The 27276-nt window shown below is 38.5% G+C and overlaps 1 protein-coding gene and 1 pseudogene across 3 annotated transcripts in view; one reads left to right on the top strand and one right to left on the bottom strand.

The window, feature by feature from the left end:
- Positions 1–26369, top strand: part of SLC30A4 (solute carrier family 30 member 4) — a 26570-nt gene extending 201 nt beyond the window's left edge. The window contains exons 1-8 of one of the 3 annotated variants that reach the window (XM_029950863.1): positions 1–35; positions 167–671; positions 8147–8293; positions 20710–20863; positions 22215–22413; positions 23296–23401; positions 24527–24661; positions 25032–26369. In XM_029950863.1, coding sequence (XP_029806723.1) covers positions 281–671; positions 8147–8293; positions 20710–20863; positions 22215–22413; positions 23296–23401; positions 24527–24661; positions 25032–25186 — 1287 coding nt within the window. In that variant the 5' untranslated portion in view covers positions 1–35; positions 167–280 and the 3' untranslated portion in view covers positions 25187–26369. Of the gene's footprint in view, positions 672–8146; positions 8294–20709; positions 20864–22214; positions 22414–23295; positions 23402–24526; positions 24662–25031 lie in introns of those variants that run through there. The other 2 variants (XM_029950862.1, XM_029950864.1) reach the window with 2 other exon arrangements.
- On the bottom strand, positions 16419–16540 carry LOC115303056 (annotated as a pseudogene).
- Positions 26370–27276: the final 907 nt, after the last annotated feature.

Genomic DNA, 27276 nt, shown 5'->3' with positions numbered 1-27276 from the left:
GGGGGATGAGCGGCGACCCCGCGGCAGCGCCCCAGGTAGATGCGCCGCCCCTTCGCCGAGCCCCGGAACCTCCGGGCCGGCCTGGCGCCCCCCGCCACCCCGGGCTTCGGAACTTGTGGGCAGTATTGGGACGCCTTTAATTTACGGCACGTCTCGTTTTTCACAGGATGGGGAGGGACGCGCGGCAGTGCCCCCGGGAACTGGCGCTCCGGTGAAGTAGGAGCTGCCGGCCGGCCGCCCGCACAGAGCCGTACCGCGCCGCGGCCCCTCAGCCTCTGCCATGGCCGGATCCGGCGCGTGGAAGCGCCTTAAATCCCTGCTGCGGAAGGACGATGCGCCGCTGTTTTTAAATGACACCAGCGCCTTCGACTTCTCGGACGAGGCGGGGGACGAGGGCCTCTCTCGGTTTAACAAACTTCGGGTTGTGGTGGCCGATGACGGTTCCGAAATCCCAGAAAGGCCCGTTAACGGGGCGCACCCGGCCCTGCAGGCCGACGACGATTCCTTACTGGACCAGGACTTACCTTTGACCCACAGTCAGCTGAGTCTGAAAGTGGACCCGTGTGACAACTGCAGCAGACAGCGAGAGTTCCTGAAGCAGAGAAAGGTGAAAACCAGGCTGACCGTTGCGGCCGTGCTTTACTTGCTTTTCATGATTGGAGAACTTGTAGGTGAGTTGTGTGGCCAACTCACCTTGCGTTTGCCTTGTCCGGAGGGGTGTTGTCAAGCGTTAGATACCCCTAATTTGAGGTTTACACTTTCTTTTCTGGAAGTGTGTTATTCGTCGACATACCGACCGAGTGATATGAAAAGGCCACACGGTTCCAAAGTGCAGATCACCCTGAGCGCAGCATAAACTTTCAGAGATACCTGACCTTGGCTTCTAGTTCTCCAGACACGGGGACATCCACTGTAAAGCTTAGGACATGAGCTTCATCGTGTATCATTTTACTTCCTCTTAAAAAAAAAAAAATCTGATAAACGCCAGGTCAATTTTTACAACCTTTAAAAATAGTAAATGACCTAGAATAACTTAGAATCATAAAATTTTACAGTATGAAGTGACCTTACTGAACACCTGCTTTACTTTCTTTTTCACAGGTAAGGAATCTGAGGCCCAGAAGAGGTTAAGTAAGTTGTGAGGACTCTTGGCTGGTTTAGTGGAAGAATCACATCTGTAGTCCCAGCTTCTCTCTCTCTCTCTCTCTCTCTCTCTCTCTCTCTCTTTCTCTCTTTTTTTTCTCTGTGTTTGACTTAAGTGGTCTCTTCATACTATCTCCTTTTGTATTTATAGCCAAGAGATTTGCAGAATTAAATACTACTCTCCTGTAAAGTTTTTCATTATAGTGAGAATCTGGAAGGAAACAGATGGCTCCCCTGGGGTTTAGGAACTTGGTTTTTTTCGCTTCTTAATTACCCGCTATAAAATAACATTTTAGAGATTAACTTCACAGCCACGTTAGTGTAATTTGCTAACTTCTCTTAGTGACAGTTTACAAAGTGACATAAAAGCAAGGATATTATTCTGCCCTGTTTCTTAATGAGGAACCATGGTGAGAATGGAGGTGGCAGTCCAGACTAAGATGCTGGCTGGAGGTTGTAGTAGGAAAATTAGGTACAGCCCCTACCTCATTGTGTACCTCCTCCCCAGTCCTCAGTTCAGCCAAGCTGCCCTTCTTTGTCCCGGTGAGTCACAAAGCTCTTTACCTTCCCTCAGGCCTGCAAACTAGCCGGCCCCTCTACCTCAGTGGCTCTCAAACTTTTCTGATCTCAGTATAGTAAGAAATACACGTAACACTGTGCCCGGGTAGGCATGCATGTGTACATACGTATGTATGTACGTACACATACACACCATATATGTAATATATTTTTAATAATACACATTAGTCAATGATATATATATTTCAGTGATACATATTTCAATGACATGTTTCAATGATATATATATATACACACACACACACACAAATCTTATTTTTTATGATGCATTCTAATATTTTTTAAATGATGCCCCCAGCCCACTTAAATGATTTCCTGTTCCACAAAATAGATCAGGGCCTGCAGTTTGAAAAACACTGCTTAACCTCGAGTGGCTTTTCCCAAATTTTCTCTTGTGGTTTCTTGACATTCATATCTTACTGCAGAAGATACCTCTGAGAGACCTTTTCTGACTGACTAAAGTAAACATCTCTTCTCTCCTGTTGTCTCCAACTTTAAAAGCCCCAAGCATGAGATTATCTTGTTTGTAAATTCACTTGTTTAATATCTGTCTTCTGCTGAAATATAAGCTGCATTCCCAGCACCTAAAACAGTGACTGGCAGAGTTGACACTCAGTAAATTTTTGTTGAATTAATTTTTATTGTGTTAGAGAATTATAAATGCTTAAGCTGTAAAGAAATGAAAAGGAACGAAGCTGTAGCCAGATAAGGCATGGCCTCAGCAGACTAAGATTCAGTGACTTGCCCAAATTCACATAGCTAGAAAATTGAGTCACTCTGACTCAGTGATTCTTGAAGTTAATATTTAATATTTGAAGTTAAAATCCTGTTAATCACAATTTTCCCCCTTAAAATTAATTTAGAGTCTATTTTACCTAAATAAAAATTAAGATAAATTGTCCTGACATATCATTTTGAAATCTCTTATTTGGTAAATGTGGCTTTGTGAAAGCCACAATAAGTGTTTTCTTTCAAATGTTTATTTTCAAATATAAAAATCTTTTGTTAATACAGAAATGCCAATACTTAGGATAGGTATTAACAAATATTCAGAATATTACATAGAATTAAGTTGTATGTAGTAGAGCATTTATTAAGGTGTCTCAAAAGCACTTAGAAATAAAGCATCTTTGGGGCACCTGGGTAGCTCAGTTAGTTAAGCTTTGACTTTGGCCCACATCATGATCTTGTGATTTGCTAAGTTTGAGCCCCGCATCAGGCTCTGTGCTCAGAGCTTGGAGCCTGCTTCACATTCTGTGATCTCTCTTTCTCTGCCTCTCCCCCTCTTGCTCTCTGTCTTTCTCTCTCAAAAATAAACAAACATTAAAAAAATAATAAAGCATCTTATATTGGAAGCATGGAGTAATTTAAAAAATGAAGTAATTTAAAGATCTGAAAGAGGGGCACCTGGGTGGCTCAGCCGGTTAAGTGGCCGACTTCAGCTCAGGTCATGATCTCACAGTTCGTGGGTTTGAGCCCCGTTATCAGGCTCTGTGCTGACAGCTCGGAGCCTGGAGCCTGCCTCAGATTCTATGTCTCCCTCTTTCTGACCTGCCCTGCTCACACTCTGTGTGTCTCTCTCTCAAAAAATAAATTTAAAAAAAATCCTTTTAATTAAGATAAATAAAGATCTGAGAGAGGGGTGCCTGGGTGGCTCAGTCGGCTAAGCCTCCAACTTCAACTCAGGTCCTGATCTCACAGTTTGTGGGTTCGAGCCCTGCGTTGGGCTCTGTGCTGACAGCTCAGAGCCTGGAGCCTGCTTCGGATTCTGTGTCTGCCTAGCTCTCTGCCCCTCCCCCATTCAGGTTCTATCTGTCTCTCTCAAAAATAAACATTAAAAATTTTTTAAAAATCTGAAGAGAAGACTTGGTTTTGAATCTTGGTGTTGCCACTGACTTGCTCTGAGACTTTAAACAGGTCTATTCTTTCATTCAGTAACTATTTTTTGAGGACTTTATGCCAAGCACCGTATTGTTTTCTGTATATACAATGCAGATGAAACTATTATAATCCCTACTTTCTGAACCACTTAGTCTAATGGAGGGCACCAATGTTAAGTAAACACATAAGGCAAATTTGGCTCAAATAGAGTAAGCAAGAAAGAAAAGAACAGGAGGACCAGATCAAGCTGGTTTTGATAGACCATATTATGAGTGTAGTTTTTAATTCTAAGTACAATGAAAAGCCAGGGAAGGCTTTTAAGTGGAGAATGATGTGATGGGATTTACCTTTTTAAAAGATTATTGTGGCTCTTACTTGGAGATGGATTGAAGGGTCCAAGGATGGAAGCAAGGAAACTATTGCAGGGATCCAGGCAAGAGATGATTATGGCTTGGACTTGTGTGGGTGGAGAAAAATGAACTGGTTGAGTATCATTGTAGAGGTAACGTCAGCAAAACTGGCTAATGGTTTAGATGTGGGGATTAATGGGAGAGCAGTGTCAGGAATGATTCTGGTTCCTTATCTAGGCAACTGAGTGTACGGAAATGTACGTCATTTATGAACCAGGGAGAAAATACAGAGCAGGATTACAGGCATGGGCTCAAGGATTGTTTTAGACATTTTAGCTATCGGATGTATGTAAAATAACCAAGTAAAGATGCCTACTGTGCTGTTACATTTGAGTCAGTAGTCCAGAAGAGAGGTCAAGTAAGGAGATACAGCGTGTAAGGCCATCAGAATGGAAAAAACCACCTAGAGAACCCAGGTTTTGAGGAACTCCAACTCTGGAAGTCAGGCAGAAGAAAAACAGGTATTCCAGAGTCTCAGAAAATAGAGTATTTCCAAGTGGAAATAACTTGAAGCTGCTGAAAACATCTAATAAGATGAAAACTAAAGTATCCTTTGGATTTAGTAACAGTTATTGGCTAACAACTGCATTTTTATTGGGAGTGAAAAAACTTGAAGAATAAATGAATGCAAACAGACTTCCAGGTAAAGATAGCAAATTAACTCATGTATCTAAATGTACTTTCTCCTGAAGCCTCTCTTGAAATACAATAAAGGGAATTAAAAAATATATATATATGTATGTATATATATATGTATATATATGTGTGTATATATATGTGTGTATATATATATATATACAAGTACATACACACAACCATGTATCAATCCATATATGAGTGTATGTGTATCCACAAAGATGGGGAAAACTAGAGACTAGATAAATTTGGGAAACTAGAAAGGAGACAGATGAAAGAAGTAACTGACTTAATAGAACCTAGAAAGTCAGCTCCTAGGCAAGCAGTTGGGGACAGCCAAGAAGCAACCTACTTAATCAGAATTCATCAGAAACACCTAGAGAATTTATTTGTAAGTTTATTTATTTACCTGTGTATTTAGAGAGAGAGAGAGAGAGTGCACAAGTGGGGGAGAGGAAGAGAGAGAAGGAGAAAGAGAATCCCAAGCAGGCTCTATACTGGCAGCATGGAACTTAACGCAGGGCCTATAAGATCATGAGCTGAACTGAAATCAAGAGTTGGATGCTTAACCAACTGAGCCACCCAGGTGCCCCACACCTAGATAATTTATTAAATAAAACACTAATTGCTAGGGGAGATTTTCTAATTATGTAGGTCTGGGATAGGGCCTGAGAATTTGCTTTTCTAACAAGTTCCCAGGAGAGCTGATACTGCTGTTCTAGGGACCAGACTGAGAACTATTGCACTTCAGAATCCTCAGTAGGCCCAGAAGTGGTTGCACCAGGTTGTTCCCCTAGAAGTGTGAGTAAAGAGGAAGACTAAGGAAGCTAGTTAAGACCTGTGTAAGAGACAGTCAGCTATAATAATAATATAATTCGTAGCCACAGAAATAGGAGATCATGTATCAAGAATAGGCTGGGGCACCTGGGTGGCTCTGTCAGTTGAGCATCTGACTTCGGCTCAGGTCATGATCTCACGATTCATGGGTTCCAGCCCCACATTGGGCTCTCTGCTGTCCCCCTCTCTCTCTGCCCCTCCCCTACTTGCACTTTTTTTCAAAATATAAACTTAAAAAAAAGATTAGGGTATTGTAAAAAAGAAAATCAAAGATAAAGAGCTTTTCAACAATAAACACACAAAAAAATTAAACTTAATAAAAGTTAGAAGATGAATTAAGGTAATCTCTTAGAAAGTAGAGTAAAATGATATAGATAATAGGAGGGAAAAAAACCATAAGAAAATTAGTGTATCAATCTAAACTGCAAGTAAGAGGAGTTTGAGGAATAGAGAAACCAGAGAAAAGAAATTATCAACAAAATGGTGTAAGAAATTTACCCAAAACCGAAGGGTGTACAATTCCAGATTAAAAGAGTCTACAAAATCCCAGCGAATTGGGTGAGAATAAGCCCACACCAAGGTGTGTCATTGTGAAATTTCAGAATACAGGGAACACTTTGTTATCTATTGCCTCAGGCAGCTGCAGTGTTAAAACAACTCCCTCTGATTGTTTTTAACAAACATTCCTTAGGGTTTGCATAGGGCAGATCCCCAAGTCCAGTCCAGTAAAAACAGCCTTGCTAGTATGGCCTTCCAAGGAACTATGAGACGGATCCAATAATGATAGTTCTTTGGGATTGGGTATTTTAAGGAGCTCTAACCCCATTTTATCCCTTACAGTGGCTGCCAGATTGAAAAGTGTACTGTACTTGTTGGTTTTCAGGGCTACCATAGAGCTGGAGAGAGGGAAATGGGTCCAAGGCTAATTAAAATGCCACAGAGCTCACTGTTCTTGAAAAGATTCAGTAATACTTCCTGTATCAGCCTTTGGTTAATGTCCAGGGTTCTGGAAAAGCTGATTTGGACCATTTTTTCCCATCTTCTCACTGCTTTTGTTTAGAAGATGATTTTCCGAGGTCCTTACTCTACTATTTTTGCTGGTGATTATGAACATGTGGCTCTTTAAGTTTAGGTTAAATAAAATGTTGCACTAGCCAGATTTCAAATGCTCAGAAGCTACATGTAACTAGTGTATACCAGGCAGCATAGATGGAATATTTCCATCATCTCAGAAAGTTAATGGACAGTACAACTTTGAGGTATTATCTTTATTTTATAGGTAATGAATCTCAGGCTCAAAAGTGTTAAGTAACTGGCTGAGTTTCAAAACCTCATGTTATTAACTACCAAGTTGTATTTTCTCTTAGTGATTTTAGCTTTTTAATGTCAAGGGAATACATAAAAACGGTATTTGTATAGAGCACACTGCAGTAAATACATGTGACTTCAAGATCGCCAGCTTGGTGTTCTGCTGCTCTTGGCTGTGCACTTACCCCAGAAAGAGAGGCAACAGCTCAGCACACTTAGGTATCATAATACCCTGACCGTGAAGTTCATTGTAACAGTGATTCTCAGAAGTTGATGCTTCCCAAGACTAGAAGCATCAACATCACCTTGGGAGCATGTTAAAAATATAAATTCTCAAGCCTCATCCAGCTCTACTGAATTAGAAATTCTGGGAGCGGGGCAGGCAATCTGCAGTTTAACAAATCTTCCAGGTAATGCTGAGACACATAAGAGTTTGAATGCTCTGTGTTATAAAAAGCTTATTTAATAAATGGTGCTAGGAAAATTGGTTCACCATAATAGAACAACATATATATCTATATAGACACACACCCACACACATATATGAAGTGAATTTTATATGTTACATATACATACAATGCCTGGAAAATCAATGTCAAAAGTTGTATTCTAAATACCACCTTTAATTCTGCTGAGACATTGCTATCTATAACCAAGGAATCAGTTAAGGTACTAGTTAGTCAGTGTACTAATGTACATTTAAAATTTTCTTCCATTTAAATTTGTGTTCAAACCTTCACAAGTACCTACCTTTAGCTTTTTTGTACTATTTAGATATTGTGGTTATTTCAGTGTCTAATAGGATTAGTAGGTTGAGTAAAAGCTGCAGTGCTAAAACAAAAATTTCTGTGTGTTAGCCTCCATTTTAGTGGTACTTAATTTTTTAAGGTCATTGACTCCTCAGAGAATCTGTTCATAGAAATGAAAATTTTCTTTTTTTAATTGTTTTTAATGTTTATTTATTTTTGAGAGAGAGAGAGAGACAGAGACAGAGCATAAGCAAGAGAAGGGCAGAGAGAAGGAGACACAATCCAGAGCAGGCTCCAGGCTCTGAGCTGTCAGCACAGAGTTGGATGGGAGGCTGGAACTCACAAGCTGTGAAATCATGACCTGAGCTAAACTCAGGCTTAACCAACTGAGCCACCCAGGCACTCCATAAGGTGGACATTTTCATCACAAAAATACTTATTTAATGTTTGGTATAAAATTTCAGGATACCTTTATTTAACTGTGATTAGGTAAATATTTAGTTGAAAATTGATGTTTTGTAGGATGTTACATATTTTTGGTTTGATTGCTTATGTTTAGTATTTTAACTAACTTATCTTCTTCTCTCTCACCCTTACTCTAAGGCGGATACATTGCAAATAGCCTAGCAATCATGACAGATGCACTTCATATGTTAACTGACCTAAGTGCTATCATACTGACCCTGCTTGCTTTGTGGCTGTCCTCAAAATCTCCAACCAAAAGATTCACCTTTGGATTTCATCGCTTAGGTAGGTAATTAGAGTTTCTTTTGGCTTTATAAGTTTTATAGTAAAACCACAATGAACTATAACTAACCTTTGGTTAACTGAAATCTTTCTGGTGATAACCTGTTTGAACAAAGCAAATGACAATAGATGAACAAGATATTCAGATACATATATTCCAGGGTACATTCAGCCTAGCCAGTTAAACAGTTTACAACGTATAAAATTATATGGTAATCATTAATCTTTAAATGTTGTTTTCTATTTCCTGAAGATGTTATCAGAAAAAAGTTTAGCTTCATTTTATTCAACCAGGCAAAACTACGTGGGTTTAATTTGTCAATGTGTATTAACCTTTCTTTCACTTCAGGTGTTCTAACCAAAGCTACTGTAGCCCAGATCTTAAGCAGTACTGTCATATGTAAAACATAAACTGTGTGGCTGACCTTCACTTCTGCCTCTGTATCAGTAGAATTCTGTAAATTCTGACAAAGATTCTTTGCTTGACCAAAATTTAGTTAGTCTCCTGAACCTTTTCTCAAGCCCATCTGTGCACTTCCTTATAAAATCTTATTTTAGCAAAAACCCTTCTAAGCCAATTTAACAGAACCCCACTCTTAATATCTGATGGCTTAACCCGGAGGTGATGTCTCATTGCACTGGCTTATCTCTAGCGAGAATTCTATTAGGTCAGTTTAGCCAGAATCCCCCATACTCCTGATGTTTCCTGGTAGTAATTTTCCATCCTCTGACTCCCACCTTGCTCCTTGGCTTTAAATTCCCACTTGCTCATTCAGTATTCAGAGATGAGCCTAAGCTCTCCCCGCACTGCAGAGTTCTATCGCAGTGGTCCTGTAACCTTTCTTGGTAGCTTCCTTCCCCTGACTAAAGTCTTCTTTACCATGTGTTGACAAGCGCCATTAGATTTTTTTCTTTAACAGTGTATACATATTTGTATTTTACTATTTTGAACAAATAAGAATTGAGCCTTAAAATCATACATTGTTATCCATACAACTCTTTCTGTGTTACTGTGTTTTTAGGTTTTTTACTTACTTTTAAAATATATATAAAACAGTTATTTGAACTAATATGTGAAATGCCATATATTCAGATGTCATTTGCTTAGAACCCAAAAATTGACATTTAGGTAGGTTCAGCAAAACCTATCTTAAAGAACCAGAATTAACAACTTGTAGTTTAATTTCATAGAGACACTGACACTCTTGGCTAATACATCAATCAATTCCTCCCCTTCATGGTTACTTTTTAGCCTAATCGTAACTCAGCATCTAGGTCTTCTAAAATTTAGTCACTGGGCCTTCTATGTAAAACTTGATATTGTGCCTTAAAGGCTATATATTTCAAGTAGTTATCAAGATCATCAGATTGGGAAATTATTTGGCATCCTTACCCCTCAGCACTCTCAGCTGCTTGCTGTGCAAGAGAGCCAATTCGGTGAGTGAGGTGTTTCTTTTATTTTTCAAGCCACTGCATAGAGTACATCGGGATGTGTTCTTACAATACACCCCACTGCTTAGCAACATACTATACCATCATTTGTTACTGGATTGCCTTGGGCCTTTTTAAACAACTTCAAGATAATTTTCAAATTTTAATTTCTTGTGATTTAAATACCTTCAATTTAAGATCTAACACTCAAAACGCAGCATCATGGAATGGGGGTTTTTACCTTCTACCACTATTTGAAAGAGTGCATTTCATTTTGTCCTGTGGTCCTTAACCTTTCAGGTTATAGATACTTGGACTGCTAATGAAAATAGGGGAATTCTCCCCCAGAAATGTGCAATAAGAGAACATAGAAAGTCCTACATATAATAAGAACCCATAATCATGAAAATTCTATTAGATATCAAAGAAGTACTTTGTGTTTGTCTAGATAGTCACCTTGCTTCGTCATAGATAACAAGCACTATGAAAACATGAGAGAAAACAGAACTGATTGTTCTATTTATCGCTGTAAGTTTCTGTGGAAGTCGAATCTTCCTTTTTCCTTAAAAGTACAAAGTTCACAGTTGGGCCTAGATACCAGTATTTGACTCCTGTCTCTCCTGAGAGTTCCTTGAAATAAAAACAACAAAGAGAAGCAAGTAATTGGGTCACCAATAAACAAGAAATTTCTGGAAGTTGGAAGATAGATGGGAGTGGTTTGGAGGAAGAAACCAGGAAGTACACTGAGCCAGGAGCTGGATCAGCCCAGCAGATCTCCAGAGAAGACTCAGGGACCGAGATGAGTAGGAGGGAGAATTGGGGCTGAAAATAAGGACAATTAATTGAATGACTATAAATGGGAAACTGCTCCCACTTGTCCACTATGTCCCTACCTTCCTTCCCACCACCACCTCCACTCAGGCAGCCTAGGTATCCCCCGTGCAAAACACCACATAGTTCTAGAAGGAAATTGAACAGAATGTCTGAGGACAGCTAAGGCCTCTAGTGTGAAAGCTGATGATCCAAAATAAGTCTTTTTGATGCTTTCAGGGTTCTGAATCCGTAAAGTGTAGTTCCCTTCCTAGTCACCCCAAAGCCATACATTCATTCTAGTCTGCCCTGCTTTATACCCCTTATTAGTAACCATTTTAATTAGTTTATGGCTAATCCTTCCAGCACTACCTTTCTGTAAAATGACTGTCTCCCTGTCCTGCCCTAAATGTGAATGGATAACCAAAGACCTTTCAGCAAATGAGAAAAACAGAAAAATTAGTCCTATAGGAAGAAAGGTGATGTAAGAAAAAGAAAATGTTTTAGATTATCTTATTAATATGCTCAGAATAATAAAACAGTAAAATATTTTTAAAAAGAAACATACAAGAAAAACCTCTTTGAAATGTTGCTGAAATTTAAAAATTCAATACACAGACTAGAAAATACAACCAAAAAGTCTCAGGATATAGAACAAAAGGATAAAAAGAGGAGGAAAAAGTTAAAAACTTTAGGAGACACAAATTTGTACTATTAAGAACTTAGAAAAAGAAGTTAAAAAACAAAAGGGTGTGACTGTTTAATGGGCAGGGGGCTGCTTCTTGGGGTAGTGAGTGTATTCTGGAATTAGAAATGATTGCTGCTCAACCTTGGTCCTATACTAAAAGCCACTGACTTGGGAACTTTAAATTGTTGAAATGGTGAATTTTATGTTATGTGAATCTTATCTGAATTTTCTAAAAGTCATCTAAAAAAAGAGTGGTTAAAATCTAGGTGAATGAATATTTCCCAAAGGTACAGAGGGACTCAAACCACTAGAAGGGCCTTTTGGGATCTTCACTTTCTTCTTTGCATTCCAGAATTTTATGAGGCTATATGTAGATATAGAATTTATCTCACTTATTATGCTCTTTGGGGACGGTTAAAAAGACAATAAGGATATGTAGAATTGAATAAGGCAGTGGCTGTCCTGTGTTCCACAGATTATAACTGTGTCATGAGTAATCTCTTCACATTCTGAAGGAGAAGGTATGTTTATTTTGGACACTTTTAAGTAGTGTGCCTCCTGTGTCTTGGGGATTCGGATCCTAAAAAACACTGAGAAGGAATCCCCTTCTGATGTGTTACTGTTGTTGAATTTTGTTTTGACAGGGGAGACGGAAGGGTAGGACAGGAGTTGTTTTTTTCTTTGTTGATCTGTCTTGTAAATATGTAAAGTTTATGTGTTGCAAAAATCAAAAATTAACTTCTAATAAAAGGATTTTCTCAGAGAAGCCTTATTTTCATTCTGTCCCCTCCATCCCTTCCTCTAATCCTACTTCCTATTAGTAATGATTTTAAATTCATTTCTGACCTTTTCTTCCAGCATTTCCTTTTGAAAGTACAAGAGAATATATACATATACCTCACCATGTTACTTTATATGTTTTTCATACATGTTCATATCCTGTTACTTGCCACCCTTTCTTCTGCAAAAGGGAGCATACTGTGTACCCAGTTCTAGACCTAGAGGTGGGTGCCTGTGGATGATACTCAGATATTAGTAGTACTATTCCTTAAGTGTATTTTCTTTCCATAATACTTTCTGCATGCCTACTAGCTTTTATCACATTTTTATAGCTATTTTTTATGAAACCATGTCTCCTTCTAGACCATGAATGAAGTAGGAATGGAAACAGATATTATTAAATTCCGTAAGTGCAGTATTCAGGATGATCAAATAAGGACATGAAAACTGTGAAACAGATTATTTAGTATAGCTCATGAACCTCAAATCATTTGTGTTTGCAGTACATTAAATCAGTTTCCAAACTAGGAATAGGGATATTTTTGAGATCTGGGCACTAATATATTTGGGACTTGAAAACATTTATCTGTAATTCTGAAACTCTGGTCATGTTCACAAAGTACACTAAAAATTTATATGATCCATAACATAACTGGGTATGAGAGCCTGACTTCTAGGTCCCTTTGACTTAGTAAGAAGTTAGTCAAAAGAGGGGCACCTGGGTGGCTCAGTCGGTTAAGCATCCAGCTTCGGTTCAGGTCATGATCTCATGGCTCATGGGTTCGAACCCCACATCAGACTCTGGGCTGACAGCTAGCTCAGAGCCTTGAGCCTGCTTCAGATTCTCGCTCTCTCGCTCTCTCTCCCCCTCCCCTGCTCACACTGTCTCTCTCTCTCTCAAAAATGAATAAAATATAAAAAAAATAATTAAAAAAAGAAATTAGTCAAAAGAGTGTTTCTTGTTGATGACAGTCAGGGGTACCCCTATTTGTTTTTTGTTTGTTTGTTTTTACCACTTTTAGAGTTTTGTGAATAAACTGGTTCAGATCAGAGATCTGCAGTTTTACTAGCTAGTAAGACCTTTTGGAGAGTGGTTTAATCTAAGTGCAAATTTTTCTACCTTTTTCCTGTAAAATAGGAATGATAATACTTCCACTGCAGAATTGTAAAAAAAATACATAAGGTGGTAAGGCATAAGTACCTACCTAACCTGGTACTGGGACAGAGTAAATTCCCAATAAAAGTTAGTTCCAATCTTCTTTTCCTTCCCTCTTCTCCCTGCCCACACTTACCCACGCTTTTCATATCTTTCAAAATGGTCCATGCCCCCAAATTGCCTGTCTTCCCTCCCTGCTAATTGGAATTCTTGTCTTTGTGTAACTGTCTAAGCTAGGTAGGAAAAAAGAAAGGTGAGTCATCATGATGATTAAGCAGCAGTTAAAAATTTTTTAAATCTTTTATTGATTTTTGAGAGAGAGACAGAGTGAGAGGGGGAGGAATAGAGAGGAAGACATGGAATCTGAATCAGACTCCAGGCTCTGAGCTGTCAGCACAGGACCTGAGATGGGGCTCGAACCCATGAACCACCAGATCATGACCCGAGCTGAAGTTGGATGCTTAACCGACTGAGCCACCCAGGTGCCCCTAAATGACAGTTTTTAAAGATTCACTGTTTAACTCAGGTCTTTCATGGCATTTTTGGCAATATAATAAAATTTATTTTAGCAAAAATCATTTAGTGAAGATGAGAGAAAGGTAGTTTTAGATTTGAGGGGAAGAGCAAGTGGCTGTCCCAGGAGTCAGTTCCATTCTGGTGATACATTCCTTTCCTTCATGTGAACTCACAGATTGTGTAAAATCATTCAGGTTTTTCTGTTTTTCTTTTATTACATTACAGTGGCAGTCTTCTGTGGAAAAAGGGAGAGCTGGCTAGGAACCATTATATAAGTTGTTTTTAAATGCTTCGATTTACTTGATGTGGTTATGTCCTCTTATTCTTTAAGTTAAAAACCTTAGAACTTAATGAAACACACCGTAGAAGAAATCCCACAAATCCCACAAATAACAAGCACTGTCTCCCAGACCAGGGGGAAATGCTTTTCTAAATAAAACAGTGCTCTCCCCTTGCTTGCTTTCTTTTATCCTTCTCTATATATGGATTATGAGCATAATTGACTCTTACGGTTTTCTCTCACTTCTTGGGCTGAAGAAGCTGCATGGCTTAGATAAAGATAGAGATAATATGAAAGGCCAATAGTAAGCAGAGTTGTCTGTATTTGAAATTTAAAAAAAAAAAGCAAGCTTTACATTTTGCACAGTGCACAACATCAGCCTAGGCTAATGGCAAAGTGACAGTGCAGGAGACTTTTGTAGCAGTGTGTGGTTCCACTGAGCAAAGACCTTGGCACACTTGGCTAGATGATGGTTGTCCTAAGGTAGGTATATAGTTATAATGCAAATTCTGTGTAGTTCGTTATTTTATTCCCTGATGCTAAAGGAGCAGAAAGTATTCAGCTAAAAAATGTCTTCCCCCATACATGCTGCAAAAACCATAATCTCTTCTCCCTGGTTAGTGATTCATTTTAACAGCTTCCACCCACAGTCCCTGACAAGAATTATGCCTGTTTATTATTCACATCTTAGAATTAATTCATGTCACCTGAACATCTGGAAAAGACTAGGTATGTCCTAGAAATGACGGTTTTTACTAGGGCAGAAGGAAGCCATGAGTGAGGTGGTCAATGTTGGACACCCAAACATCAATTTGAGAGGACTGGGTCTCTTGGGTGTGGGGTAGAGCGAGCGGTGAGAAGGCAGCAAATGGAAGAGAACTGAGAACAGCAGTTGAAAGGATCCAAAGATGACTTGCGATTTAGCTTGGTGTTCTGGTGGCAACAGCGGGCCACTGAAAAAAGGCCTCAGCCTGAATGCAGTAGGGCTGTTGATGACTTAGGTAGAAATTAAAATACAGGTTTGGAAATTCTAGTCAAATCCAGCACAGCCCACTGATTTTCCTTTTGTTTCCTTCCTATCTTTTATTGGAAGGAGGTAGAAAAGAGTAATAGCATAAAAGAAAATATAAGAGAGAATGTGTCTCCATTCTCTTTCCCTGTTCATTTTTATAAATCTCTGAAACCTGTCTTTAGATGTCTGCTATAATTTTTTGAGGCAGTAGAAAGACGAACATTATATAATTTGAAGAAAATCTACTCATGATTGGCATATAGCATTAGAAAAGTTAGCAGTTATGATAGGCCAGCACATTTGGCAGCACTCATGGGTTGAGTGTGGTTTACGTAATTGAAGCAAATTGTTAATCATTCACTGAATCAGTGTTCGATAGGTTGAGTGAATGAACCTGTGGGTATGGGTTGGGGAGACCAGCAGTAAATATGTACACAGATACAACATAATTATAAATTACATTAAATGCTATGAAGCAAAAGAATACAGGACTATGATGGAGAATAACAGGACAGAAAAGGAAGGACTCAGTGGTTTTCATATGAATCTTGAAAACCTCTAGTTTTGGTAATTTAAAGATGTTTAAAATACACATTTTTCACATTTTATAGTACCCTCAAAACTTGATAGTACTTGATAATCATCTGTGTTTTCTCCCACTTGATTTTTTCTTACCATTTATTAGCCATTCAAACCAAAACTTTATTCTCTGTATGTGAAATTCAAGGTATATTTTAAAAGACCTCAGTGCTGTTATAATAACATGTATTCAATCATCTTCCTCTTCTAGTGCTACATTTCAGGTGGAGGGAGTTAATTTTTTGTGTGTAAAGTAGCAAAATATGTTAGAACTACTATAATACTAAGTTTTCTAGAATTTCTGTAAAAATTGTTAAAGAGTTTTTAATTTATGATACATTTCCATTTAGTCAAGTTTACCTAAAACTATTGGAGTAGTAATCTTCACAGAAATCTAGGGTTTCAATTGTGAAAGTTCCTGGGTCTCCCTTCAAAGATGAAAATTCCGTATGTACTCCTTTTTTGTTGAAAACCTTTATTGTATGTTATGTGACCGGAGACTAACCCAGAGCAAGAATGAGAAGTGGAGCCAGTCATAATGTGGTTGTTGATGGAAAGCTTCCTTCTCTCTTAAATGTTGGGGGGCAGAAATCCAGCCTGTGTTTATCTGCATTCCATCATGTTAAAAACACTATGAAAAAAATTTTAAATGCTAATTCCTCCGATTCATGATATTTCACCAAAGTTTCATTTATTCATAGTGAAAGAGCTTTTATCAAAAGAAATGATCATGGTACTACTATTAGGAATTTTAGCTATATACTATCATCTGTGCCTTATACTTCTGAGTTATAAATCTGAACCCTAAAAATCTATTTCAGGTTTTCTTTTTCTCCTTTTACATTTATCAGTATCCTGTCTAGAAGACGTTTTGACAGATGATTAGATAAAAAACAGATGAATGACTTTGCTTTTCACCAAGGGAACTAGACATGAAGCCATTCTTTACTGATTACTGGATACTACACTTGATCTTAGCCAAAAGGCCAAGAAGTGATTTACTGATTACTGGAAAAGAGATATATATCATTGATATCAGGATCCTAATATGTTATTTTGGAAATTTCTAGGAATCAGCTGAATTCCATTACTCTTAACTGTGGGCAAACATTGGAGTTCCTTTTATGCTACTCACGTGGGTGAAAACTGGTAGGGAGCACTGAGTGTCCAGCGGCAGGAACCTTAGTGTGTCTTCTAAGTACGGGAGTCCTCCCTACCAAAAATCTGGTCTTGCTTTAATTTGACTTTCACTTTTTTTTAAATGTTTATTTATTTTTGAGAGAGGGAGAGGGGCAAAGAGAGACACAGAATCCAAAGCAGTCTCCAGGCTCTGAGCTGTCAACCCAGACCCTGAAGCAGGGCTCAAACTCACAAATTGTGAGATCATGACCTGAGCCGAAGTGGATGCTTAACTGACTGAGCCAGTCAGGTGCCCCTCACTTTATTATTTTTTTTAAGTTTATTTATTTATTTTGAGAGAGAGAGTGCAAGTGTGAGCGGGGGAGGGGCAAGGAGGAGGGAGAAAGAACCCCAAGCAGGCTGCATGCTATCAGTGTGGAGCCAAATATGGGGCTCAGTCTCACCAACCATGAGATCATGACCTGAGCCAAAATCAATAGTTGAATGCTTAACTAACTGAGGCACTCTGATGCCTCTATTTGACTTTATTTTGAATGTGTTTTTGCCTTATCTGAAAGTTCACGGTAATGTAATTTTAAGTGTTTAGGGAATTATCACTGGGAGGTGGAGTTGCCAGATTTAGCATGTGTTGTGTGCGTACACACATTCTTGAAGGACACTCAGTATGTCTGAAATATTGCATGGGACATACATATACTAAAACATTATTTGTTGTTTATCTGAAATGCAAATTTAACTAGACATCCAGTATTTTTTATCTGGCGTACCTATTAGTGTAACTGTATCATTTATCATCCAAACCAGGACACTTTTGAGAGTAAAGTGGAGCACTTTTAATAGTTTTTCAGAGACAATAGACATACTGGGACTATCCCAAGAAAACTGTAAAGTATTGTCAACCTAATTATCGGAGGTTCTGAAAGGATTTTTAAATAATGGTTTTAGATTTTTGTAAGCAATCACAGCTTTATGTCATTAACTTGTATTTTTATGAATCTTTAAATTTGATTAAGGCATCTTGACACATGATTGAAGTTCTCTTTTTTGGGAACTTGGGGGGGGGCGGTTTTAGAAGAATTGGTTTTATTTATTGAGTGACCAAGTGAATGAGCAAGTGGGACCAGGGAAGGAGCAGAGAGAGGGAGGGAGGGAGAGAATCCCAAGCAGGCTCTGAGCTGTCATCACAGAGCCAGTTGTGGGGCTTAGACTCAAAAAACTGTGAGATCATGACCTGAGCCGAAATCAAGAGTTGGATGCTTATTTAACCAACTGAACCATGCAGGTGCCCTGGTATTATTTTTTTAACTAAGCTCTAAACCTAGCATGGAGCTAGAACTCACGATCCCAAGATCAAGAGTTGCATGCTCCATTGTCTGAGCCAGCCAGGCACACCAGAATTGGTATTAAATATGAATTTTAAAGAGAAAATTCTCTTACTTTGTAAGTTAAATGAAGCCACCACTAAGTACATGAAATTATGGTTTAAGGATACTTTATTTTTTTTTATTATATATATATGTGTACTTTACCATCAGCAGTTATAACTTAAAACAAGAAATTCTGTATGTTTTCTATCTTGTATTTTACTTAATTCTTCTCTTCTAACCTGTTTACTTCTTGTTTGGGGGGATATAGTAAATAACCCATTATTCATATTTAGCTCACCCGTCTTCATTAAAAAAAATTTTTTTTTTACTGTCTTTATTTTAGAGAGAGAGAGAGACAGCATGAGCAGGGGAGGGTCAGAGAGAGGGGGAGACACAGACTCTGAAGACAGGCTCCAGGCTCTGAGCTGTCAGCACAGAGCCCTACACGAACCGTGAGATCATGACCTGAGCCGAAGCCGGAGGCTTAACCGACTGAGCCACCCAGGCGCCCCGACCCGTCTTCATTTTCTAGCCTTCTACCATCTCCCCTTGCACAGCCTAACTAACTTCATTCTGCAAATCCCCCCATCGATAACTTGCTACATGACAACCACTGTGGAGTGCTACAGTAAATGTGACTGGGACGGACCTGGTCCTGTCCTCAGGCTGCTGGAAGTGTGCATTTGATGTGCTGGCCTCTCCGCAGCTTCGTGTATTTCACATTGTCTCTCTCTCCTTCTTAACCCCGTCTCTTTTGAAGTGCGATGATTAGTATGTCAGAAGTAGGCGTAGCACAGTTTTGAATAGGAACTGTATGTTGTCTTATTCCAACATTTATTTGGCTGATGCACAGGATTTTATTGGAGTTTTGGCTACATTAATGAGATGTGTTCAGGAAACAGCTTATAACTGCTAGATAATCATTCTGTGCTGTAACTTCTGCATCAGAATAAAAATATACCAAAGTTCAGTATATATGAACTGCCTGGAACCTTTGAGCAATGAATGGACTCAGATAACAGCTTCCCAGATTGTTTTACCTTTGACAAGATTCGTATCTGGTTTCTCTAAAGGAAAAATTTTCTTTACAGGTATTTTCTTGCTTTTATTGTTTTGATTGTCAACAGTGTTTGTAATGTTGGTTAATTATTTAAAAATGTAAGTACTTCCCACTGCCCTATTTGTGTTATCTTGAAAAGCTATAAAATTATTTTTCCTGTATACTCAATGGTAAAAGTTTATATGATATAAAAGCACATATAGTGCAGTCATCCCTGTCTCCCAGCCCCCCGTTTTCTTAACTAGTTTTATATATCCATTAAGGGATTACATGTACAGATATTATTTATATATTCTTTTTTCTTTTCACAAGTAGTAACATACCACACACGCTCTTGTGTACTTTGCTTTTTTTATGAAACACTGTATCATAGAGATTATTCCTTATCAAACATAAAGAGCAATAATAGTCCTTTTTTTTAACAGCCACACATCATTCCGTGTTACAAGGCCCCTACTAATCACTTCTTTATTGTTTTCAGTTGCTTGCTCTTATATATACAGTGCCTGATGCACAGCTTCATAACATCTCATTTCGCACACGTGCAACACAGCATGAATGGGTTTATTGCAAGAAGAAGAACTTTGGGTCAAATTGTATTCATGAATACTTGAATATCTTGTTTTTCTTTAAAGGTAATATATACCTGTGGTAAAACTTAAAACCTTACTGAAAAGAATAAAATGAAAAATAAGTTCCCCAAGCTTCTAGTCCCACTTCCTAGATGTAACACTTTCTTGTCTTTCTTGTGATTATCAATTTGCCTGATATTTTTCTTTTTTCCTTGTTTTTTTTTTTAAACATAACTGGCTTTATGATATTCCATTATATGGACATATCATACTTTATTCAGTAGGCTCCTCATTGGTGGACACTTAAGATGTCTCCAGATATTTTTTGATAACTCGTGAGGTGACAGTGGAAAACCGTGTAGATATATGTGTTTGCATCCGTATCATGTGTTTATTCTATTGAATAGATTTCTTGAATCCAGGAATACATGCATTTTAAATTTTGATTCATTTTACTAACTGCTTTCCAAAAGATAGTTCCACTTGATACTTCCACCAGTATATCCTTGCTAACTGGTTGTTATCAAAACTGTTTAATCTTTATCAGTTTAGTAAAGGACAAAAAGCAATCATATTCTTCTTTGAACTTCTTGTATTATGATTGACAAATTGGTCATTTCTGTTAATTTTCTGTATATTAGTATTTGTGTCCTTTACACATTTTTGGTTATGGGTTGTTCACTTTGTTAGTGATTTGTAAGTGTAGTCTTCTGTTAGGAAGTAGTCATGTATGTTACAAGTAATTTTTTTCAGCCCTTCATTTTTTACCATGTGTATGGTCTGTCAAATATACACAGTTTGACCCTAAAGAGATCAGGGAAAGGTAGAGAGTGCTGGGAATGAGTTAGTGGAGGATCTAGAGCAAACTACTAAACACATTTTAAATAAGGAAAATAACATGACAGAAATGATATAGTGTTTTTGTCTCTTTAGAGGAAAGATACAAATAAAAGATTGTGAAGTGTTCAGTTTGTATGAAGTGTAATAACCATGCTACAGACATTTTTTTTTTTAATTTTTCCCTCCAGAGGTTTTATCAGCTATGATCAGTGTGCTGTTGGTGTATATACTTATGGGATTCCTCCTATATGAAGCTGTCCAAAGAACCATCCATATGAAATATGAAATAAATGGGGATATAATGCTCATCACTGCTGCTGTTGGAGTTGCTGTTAATGTAATGTAAGCTCTACTTTTTTTAATGTAATAGCTTTATTTTTTAGACTAGCTTTAGGTGCACAGCGAAAATTAAGCAGAAGGCACAGAGATTTCCCCCATATCGCCTGCCTTCACACATGCACAGCTTCCCCACCATCGGCATCCCTCAGTGGAGTGATGAACTGCACATCACACAGTGCCCGTGGTTTACATTCGGGTTCATTCACTCTTGGTGTTGTATATATATTCTGTGGGTTTGGACATTGTGGTGTCATATACCCTATATTGTTTTCACATCTGTATTTTTAAGTACTGTGAAGCTAGAGACTTTTATACATGCATTGAGTAATGGGCAGTGGTATTTTTATGTATTTTAAACATATATTTTAAATATGTAATTTTTCTTGTGTTAATAAAATGCTTAGAATTATAAATTCCTCATTAGTTTGCTCGGTTATGCTGAAGTTTGACTAACAATGAGGAATTTAACTGGGACAAAGCTTTTTTTAATTTTATAATACTTTTATATTAATAAGATTTTTAACTACAAACTTTTTTCCCTAAAAACCATGAAATTTTTAGGTTATATGCTTAATCATTTGGACTATTTACCAGATAGTAAATATTTTAGGCTTTGAGAGCCACGAAGTCTCTTCTGCAGTCACTCTGCTGTTACAGAACAAAAGCAGCCACATTTAATACGTAAACAAATAAGCATGTCTGTGTCCCAGTAAAACCTTGTTTACAAAACCAGGCAGCGGGTCACACACGGTTTACAGACCATGGTTTGCCAATTGCTGCCTTCCATTCCTACTTAAAATGAAATTAAAGGCCTTATCCTCACCTTTTTAATAAGATCCTGTGTGCCTCTCTAACTCACATCCTAGCACTCTTGCTCACTTCAGTCTAGCCACAATGGCTGTCTTGCTTTGTTGAAACACACAGAGCACATTTTCGTCTAAAGGCCCTTGCCCTGGTATTCCTTCTGCCAGGAATCCCCTTTCTCCACCACATGCTTCCTGACTTGATTCGAGTGTCTGCTTCACTGGAATCTCTGAGAAGCCGTGTCTGACTGACCACCACACCCCGCCCCTCAGCCCTCCCCTTTCCTCACAGTGCTTTACTTTTCTTCAAAATAGTTGCATTGGCTGGCAGTTATTTTATGTATTGATTTGTTGACTTCTCTGCCTTCTCTACTAGAACAGAAACTAGTAGAGTTATTATAGTGTTATTATTTTACCTGCTGCACAATAGGTGCTCAGATACGTATTAAATGAATGAGTTCCATGTTGCCTCATTAGTGTCTGATTAGTAGTAAATCTTTTTTACCAACACTACTAGGAAGAATAATAATGTTTTCTTTTATTTTTGACAGAATGGGGTTTCTGTTGAACCAGTCTGGTCACCACGCCCATTCCCACTCTCTGCCTTCAAATTCTCCTACCGTAGGTTCTGGGTGCAGACACAGCCACGGGCAGGATAGCCTGGCAGTGAGAGCCGCATTCGTACACGCCTTGGGGGATTTGGTACAGAGTGTTGGTGTACTAATAGCTGCATACATCATAAGGTTCAAGGTAACAGGATTGCTAATTTTTCTATTTTCAAATATGTTTAACTTCGATATTAAAACTGAAGGTAATTGTCTTTTATCAGTATATTGGACACCAAAGCCAGTCTTACTCATTTTGCATTTAGTTAGGCTCAGTTGAGCCATCAGTATAGCTCTTTTGCTAGCACTAACTGCAGTAGTATCATTGTACAGAGTAACTTACCTGTAGCTGGCTTCAGTACCACCTTCACGCAATCATAAGCCTTGTCCCTGAACTGTGCACTGGACTAGAAATCCAGAGATTTGGGTTCTAGCCTTGGCTCTGCCATTTATACTTGGACATTGAGCAAGTCCCTCAATTCTAAACTCTTATTTAATTAGGTTTATTTATTTTGAGAGAGTGCACGCAGGCTCGCGCACACACGAGTAGGGGAAGGGCAGTGAGAGAGAGCGCGAGCGAGCACGTACGCAAGTGCATCTCCGGCTCCACGCTCAGCGCAGAACCTGATGCAGGCTCGATCCCATGACCCTGAGACCATGACCTGAGCGAAAACCAAGAGTCAGACACTGAACCAGTTGAGCCACCCAGGTGCTCCTCTAGATCAGATAAATGGCTGCTAAAACTCGTTCCAGCTCTGATATTCTCTGGTTCTGGGTGGAAGATTTAGGGAAGGCACAGAGAAAAGCAGTAGAACAAATGATTAAACCTCTGGAAATAGGTCTTACAAGGAAAGGCATTTAAACAGTCTAGGAAAGGGTCACGGTATCTAAGTTGTTAAGGTATTCCTCAGTCCTGGCAAAGGCAGCTAAAGAGCAGGGGACATGAGGACAGAGTATGGCTTGCTTTGCTTTACAGTCTGTCATGTCAGCCTGTACTTAATTATACGATTTTGCTGTCACCTTTCAGCCAGAATACAAGATTGCCGATCCCATCTGTACATATGTATTTTCATTACTTGTGGCTTTTACAACATTTCGCATCATATGGGACACAATAGTTATAATACTAGAAGGTAAGATCTCACTAATATCCCCCGTCGTGGGTTTATTATTTCTCTAAATCAGATTGGAGGTGGGGGGTGGCACTCTAGGGTAGGTAGGAGTCATGTGTTTTCTTTTTACAGATGCTTACTAACTATAGTAACACCACTTTATGTGTATATAAAATACAAGAATTGATGTGCCCTCCCATCTGTTACTCATTTGATCCTTATCCTTGCTAAAGTAGGCAAGGTAGACATTATTATCCCTATTTACCAACAAGAAAATTCTTGTTGGGCAAGAGGGGCAGTCAAGGTAATGCTGCTAATAAACTATGGAGCTAGGACAAAAATGCAACTCTTTTGAGTCTTACTACAATTATGTCTACTGGTTTATTTATTAATTCCTTAATTCCCATTTAACTTGCCACTTTGTTATACTTCCAACATCCCTACTTACTGATATTATGTATATGCATGTAAGTTTTCGACAGTACTTTATCATAGGATGTTACTTTTCATTTCTTTTTCTGTTGACCCTAGCTTTTTCAAAAAATATTTATTTTTGAAAGAAAAAGAGAGAGAGTGCGAGCTGGGGAGGGGCAGAGAGAGAGGGAGACACAGAATCCCAAGCAGGCTCTGCGCCGCGGTCAGTGGGCCTCAAACCCTGAACTGTGAGATCATGACCTGAACCAAAATCAAGAGTCAGACACCTAACCGACTGAACCACCCAGGTGCCCCAATCCTAGCTTATTTGTTAAATAAGTATTCAGGTTTGATTTTTTTTTTCTAAGTTTGAGAGAGAGAGAGAGAGAGTGTGTGTGTGCATGCACACGTGTGCCAAGCATAGGTGGGAGAGGGGCAGAGAGAGAGAGAGCGCGAGAGAGCGCGCGAGAGCGAGGACAAGCCCACCCCGTGCCAGGGCTCCATTCCACGTGGGATCATAACCTGAGCCAAAATCAAGAGCTGGATGCTTAACCAACTGAGCCATCCAGGTGTTCCTTATCTTAAAGTATTAGTAAGATATTTTGAAGTACTCATTTAAACTGAATTTGGTAAAGCCATTTGATTTCTTTGAAAAAAAAAAATTGTATCAGTTATGTATAACTTCCCCCCCAAATAAACTTTACTTATAAATGATATATTCTAAACTAATAGGCGTGCCAAGCCATTTGAATATAGACTACATCAAAGAAGCCTTGCTGAAAATAGAAGATGTCTATTCAGTGGAAGATTTAAACATCTGGTCTCTCACTTCGGGAAAACCTACTGCAATAGTACACATCCAGCTAAGTATGTTGCTGATGGTGGACTTTATCTTTGGAATTGAATTAAACATGTGTGCTTTTAAGTAAATAGGAAAATGTTTCTGCTGGAAAGATTTGCTTTAGGGAAGGGTTCAGACTTTACAAAAGGTGAGTTGCAGATCAGTAAGGACAGTAGAGCAGACTTGTGATTGGTACCTAGTATTCTTTCTCTGAGAGTGGACTGGAATAATAAGCCATCCTGGCTTTTTCAGCTGGTGTACTTCTCCCAGAGAGCAGCTTCAAGAGGGGAGAAAATCTAATAAAAATAGGTTCACTGTATATTAAATATGTTATTTCCTTGTGTCACTGGAACTGTGTACAGTGAATAGTAATGATATTTTTTCTTGACATTGCAGTTCCTGGAAGTTCATCTAAATGGGAGGAAGTACAGGCCAAAGCAAAGCACGTATTATTGAACACGTTTGGCATGTATAAATGTGCTGTTCAGCTTCAGAGTTACAGGCAAGAAGTGGACAGAACTTGTGCACATTGTCAGAGTTCCAGTTCCTAATTTCATGTGTCTTGAGGACCACTGCCTTATTTATCCTGCAGTCACAGAGCTGAGAGCAATAAGTGTGCACACCTGCAAGAGAAAATGGGTCCCTGACAGCTGTGTCCCCATCCAGCACCCGTCTCTCAAAATAGTCACTCCAGCCTGACAGTGCTCGTTTCTGTTTAAAGGCAAAGTGAGACTTCACCAGGATTTTCAGATGAAGATGTTTCCAAAACACTATTTACAGAATGAGACTTGACTACAGATACCTCAGAGAAGACAATCCAAGACCACACTTTGGTAATTACGACTGAGTACATGTGTTAAAGGAAGCATCAAGAATTCAGTATTTGCATTTAAAAATCCTTTTTAAAGACCATTTTTTATCAAGCCAGTGGTGGAAAGCTGAATATTTTTATTGTGTAGTCTTGACAACCAGCTTCTGGAATTTGACATCCAGCTATGTTTTTACAGAAATTATTTCTCAACAGATTTCAGAGAATATTAGGAATTATCCAGATAGTGGAATAAGCATGTATTCCTACGTGTTTCAGAAATGTTTTATTTCACAAATAATGTTATTGTTATAGTTATACATTATAAACAGCTTTTTCCAGATGTTACAGGGTTTTGAAGCTCAGAGTTATCATTTTGGTTATTTGTAATCTTAATCAGAACCAAATCTTTACATGTTGTGGTTGTCAATGTCATTAGGAATATTTAGGAAATATTTTCAATACTATTCTGAATGGCAGAAGTTAATCTTATTCTATGGCAATTTAAAAGACAGGAGTGAGGATGGAGTATGGAATGTCAGATTTAGGTGTTCCTGCAGTCATGTTTATTATTCATGAAATTATCTTAAGAGCAGGAGACTGCAAAATGTAGTCAGTGATCCTCTGTCCTTGTGAGAACTGAAAGTGTGCTTGGTACCTTGCTTCCTGCCTCCATGCCAGTTAGTCTGTGCCTTTTCAGGGAAAAACTCTGGAGGGCTAAGATTCAATTTGTAATGCCTATCTTTCCCATGCCCATGTAGATTAACGGCATTCCTCCAGAGAGAAATTTGTTTGATGATATGGGTTAGGGATTCTCCACTGACTCCAGAAACCCTAAGATATAATTTTGAGGTTTTCCAATAATACCATAGCAGAAATGCCCACAGAGATCGTGAGAAGACATTAAAAAAGAAAGAAAACGTCAAGAGTTTTTGACCTTGTGTTTGTGTTTTTTGAAACACAGGAACAGGGATGGATATTCAGTCTGTGTCCTAGGGAGGCTAAACCTGAACCTTTCCAGACTGAATGCAACCGAATTGGTACCAGTTGTGTTAATAAGGTAGCTGTGAATAATCAGGTTTCATTTTGCAACTGTTGGTTTTGAGATGATCTTTATGCACTTTAGAAGTCCGTTTCCACAGGGACAGTTTCTTAACCAAGAAGTCCTCAGAGAATTAGAGTACAATTACTAGACAAGTTGTGAATTAGAAGCCTACATAAACATGCAGATGACTAATAGTATCAAAGAAGGAAACAGATTTCATCTCTCTACCAAGTACCTCACTACGAGGAAACCTAAGATAAAACCTGAAGTTACCTAAAAGATTATTAAGAGTTGATGGTATCCACCAAATCACGATTGATGAGGGTTAATGTTAAAACCCGGTGTTTATTGAATTGAAAACTAACTTTATGCAATTCTTGTTGTGAATCCATTTAAAATAATGATTTGAGTTTTTCAAAAATTTTAGTACATACACTGTTTAAGTCAAAATTCTCAAATATGGAAGGAAAATAAGAATAAATGAGAACCATTTCAGTGGACATCTGGGCACTTACGGACTTTGGGTACCTAGCAAGAGAGAGGAAAAGAACGTGCTGATGGGTTTCCCCGTGTTTGCAGGCGCTGTCCATTCATCCACTGAGCTTGTTTCCTGTGAACTTTCCTTTATCTTAAATAGGAGGATCTTACTTTTCGTGTCCACCTGCTCCTTGAAAACGCTGTTTGATAAAACAGTCTGAAATTCATTTGAGGATTGAAAAGGCACTTTTGTAAAATGCAGAAACACTAAAAAGTTTTGTAAATTTTAATGAGTGTGCTTTGTTTAAGTG

Source organism: Suricata suricatta, chromosome 9, assembly GCF_006229205.1.
Source record: "Suricata suricatta isolate VVHF042 chromosome 9, meerkat_22Aug2017_6uvM2_HiC, whole genome shotgun sequence".
In the NCBI taxonomy this organism is placed as follows: domain Eukaryota; kingdom Metazoa; phylum Chordata; class Mammalia; order Carnivora; family Herpestidae; genus Suricata; species Suricata suricatta.
Note: the sequence above shows the minus strand (reverse complement) of the source record. Positions and strands in the feature narration are given on the sequence as shown.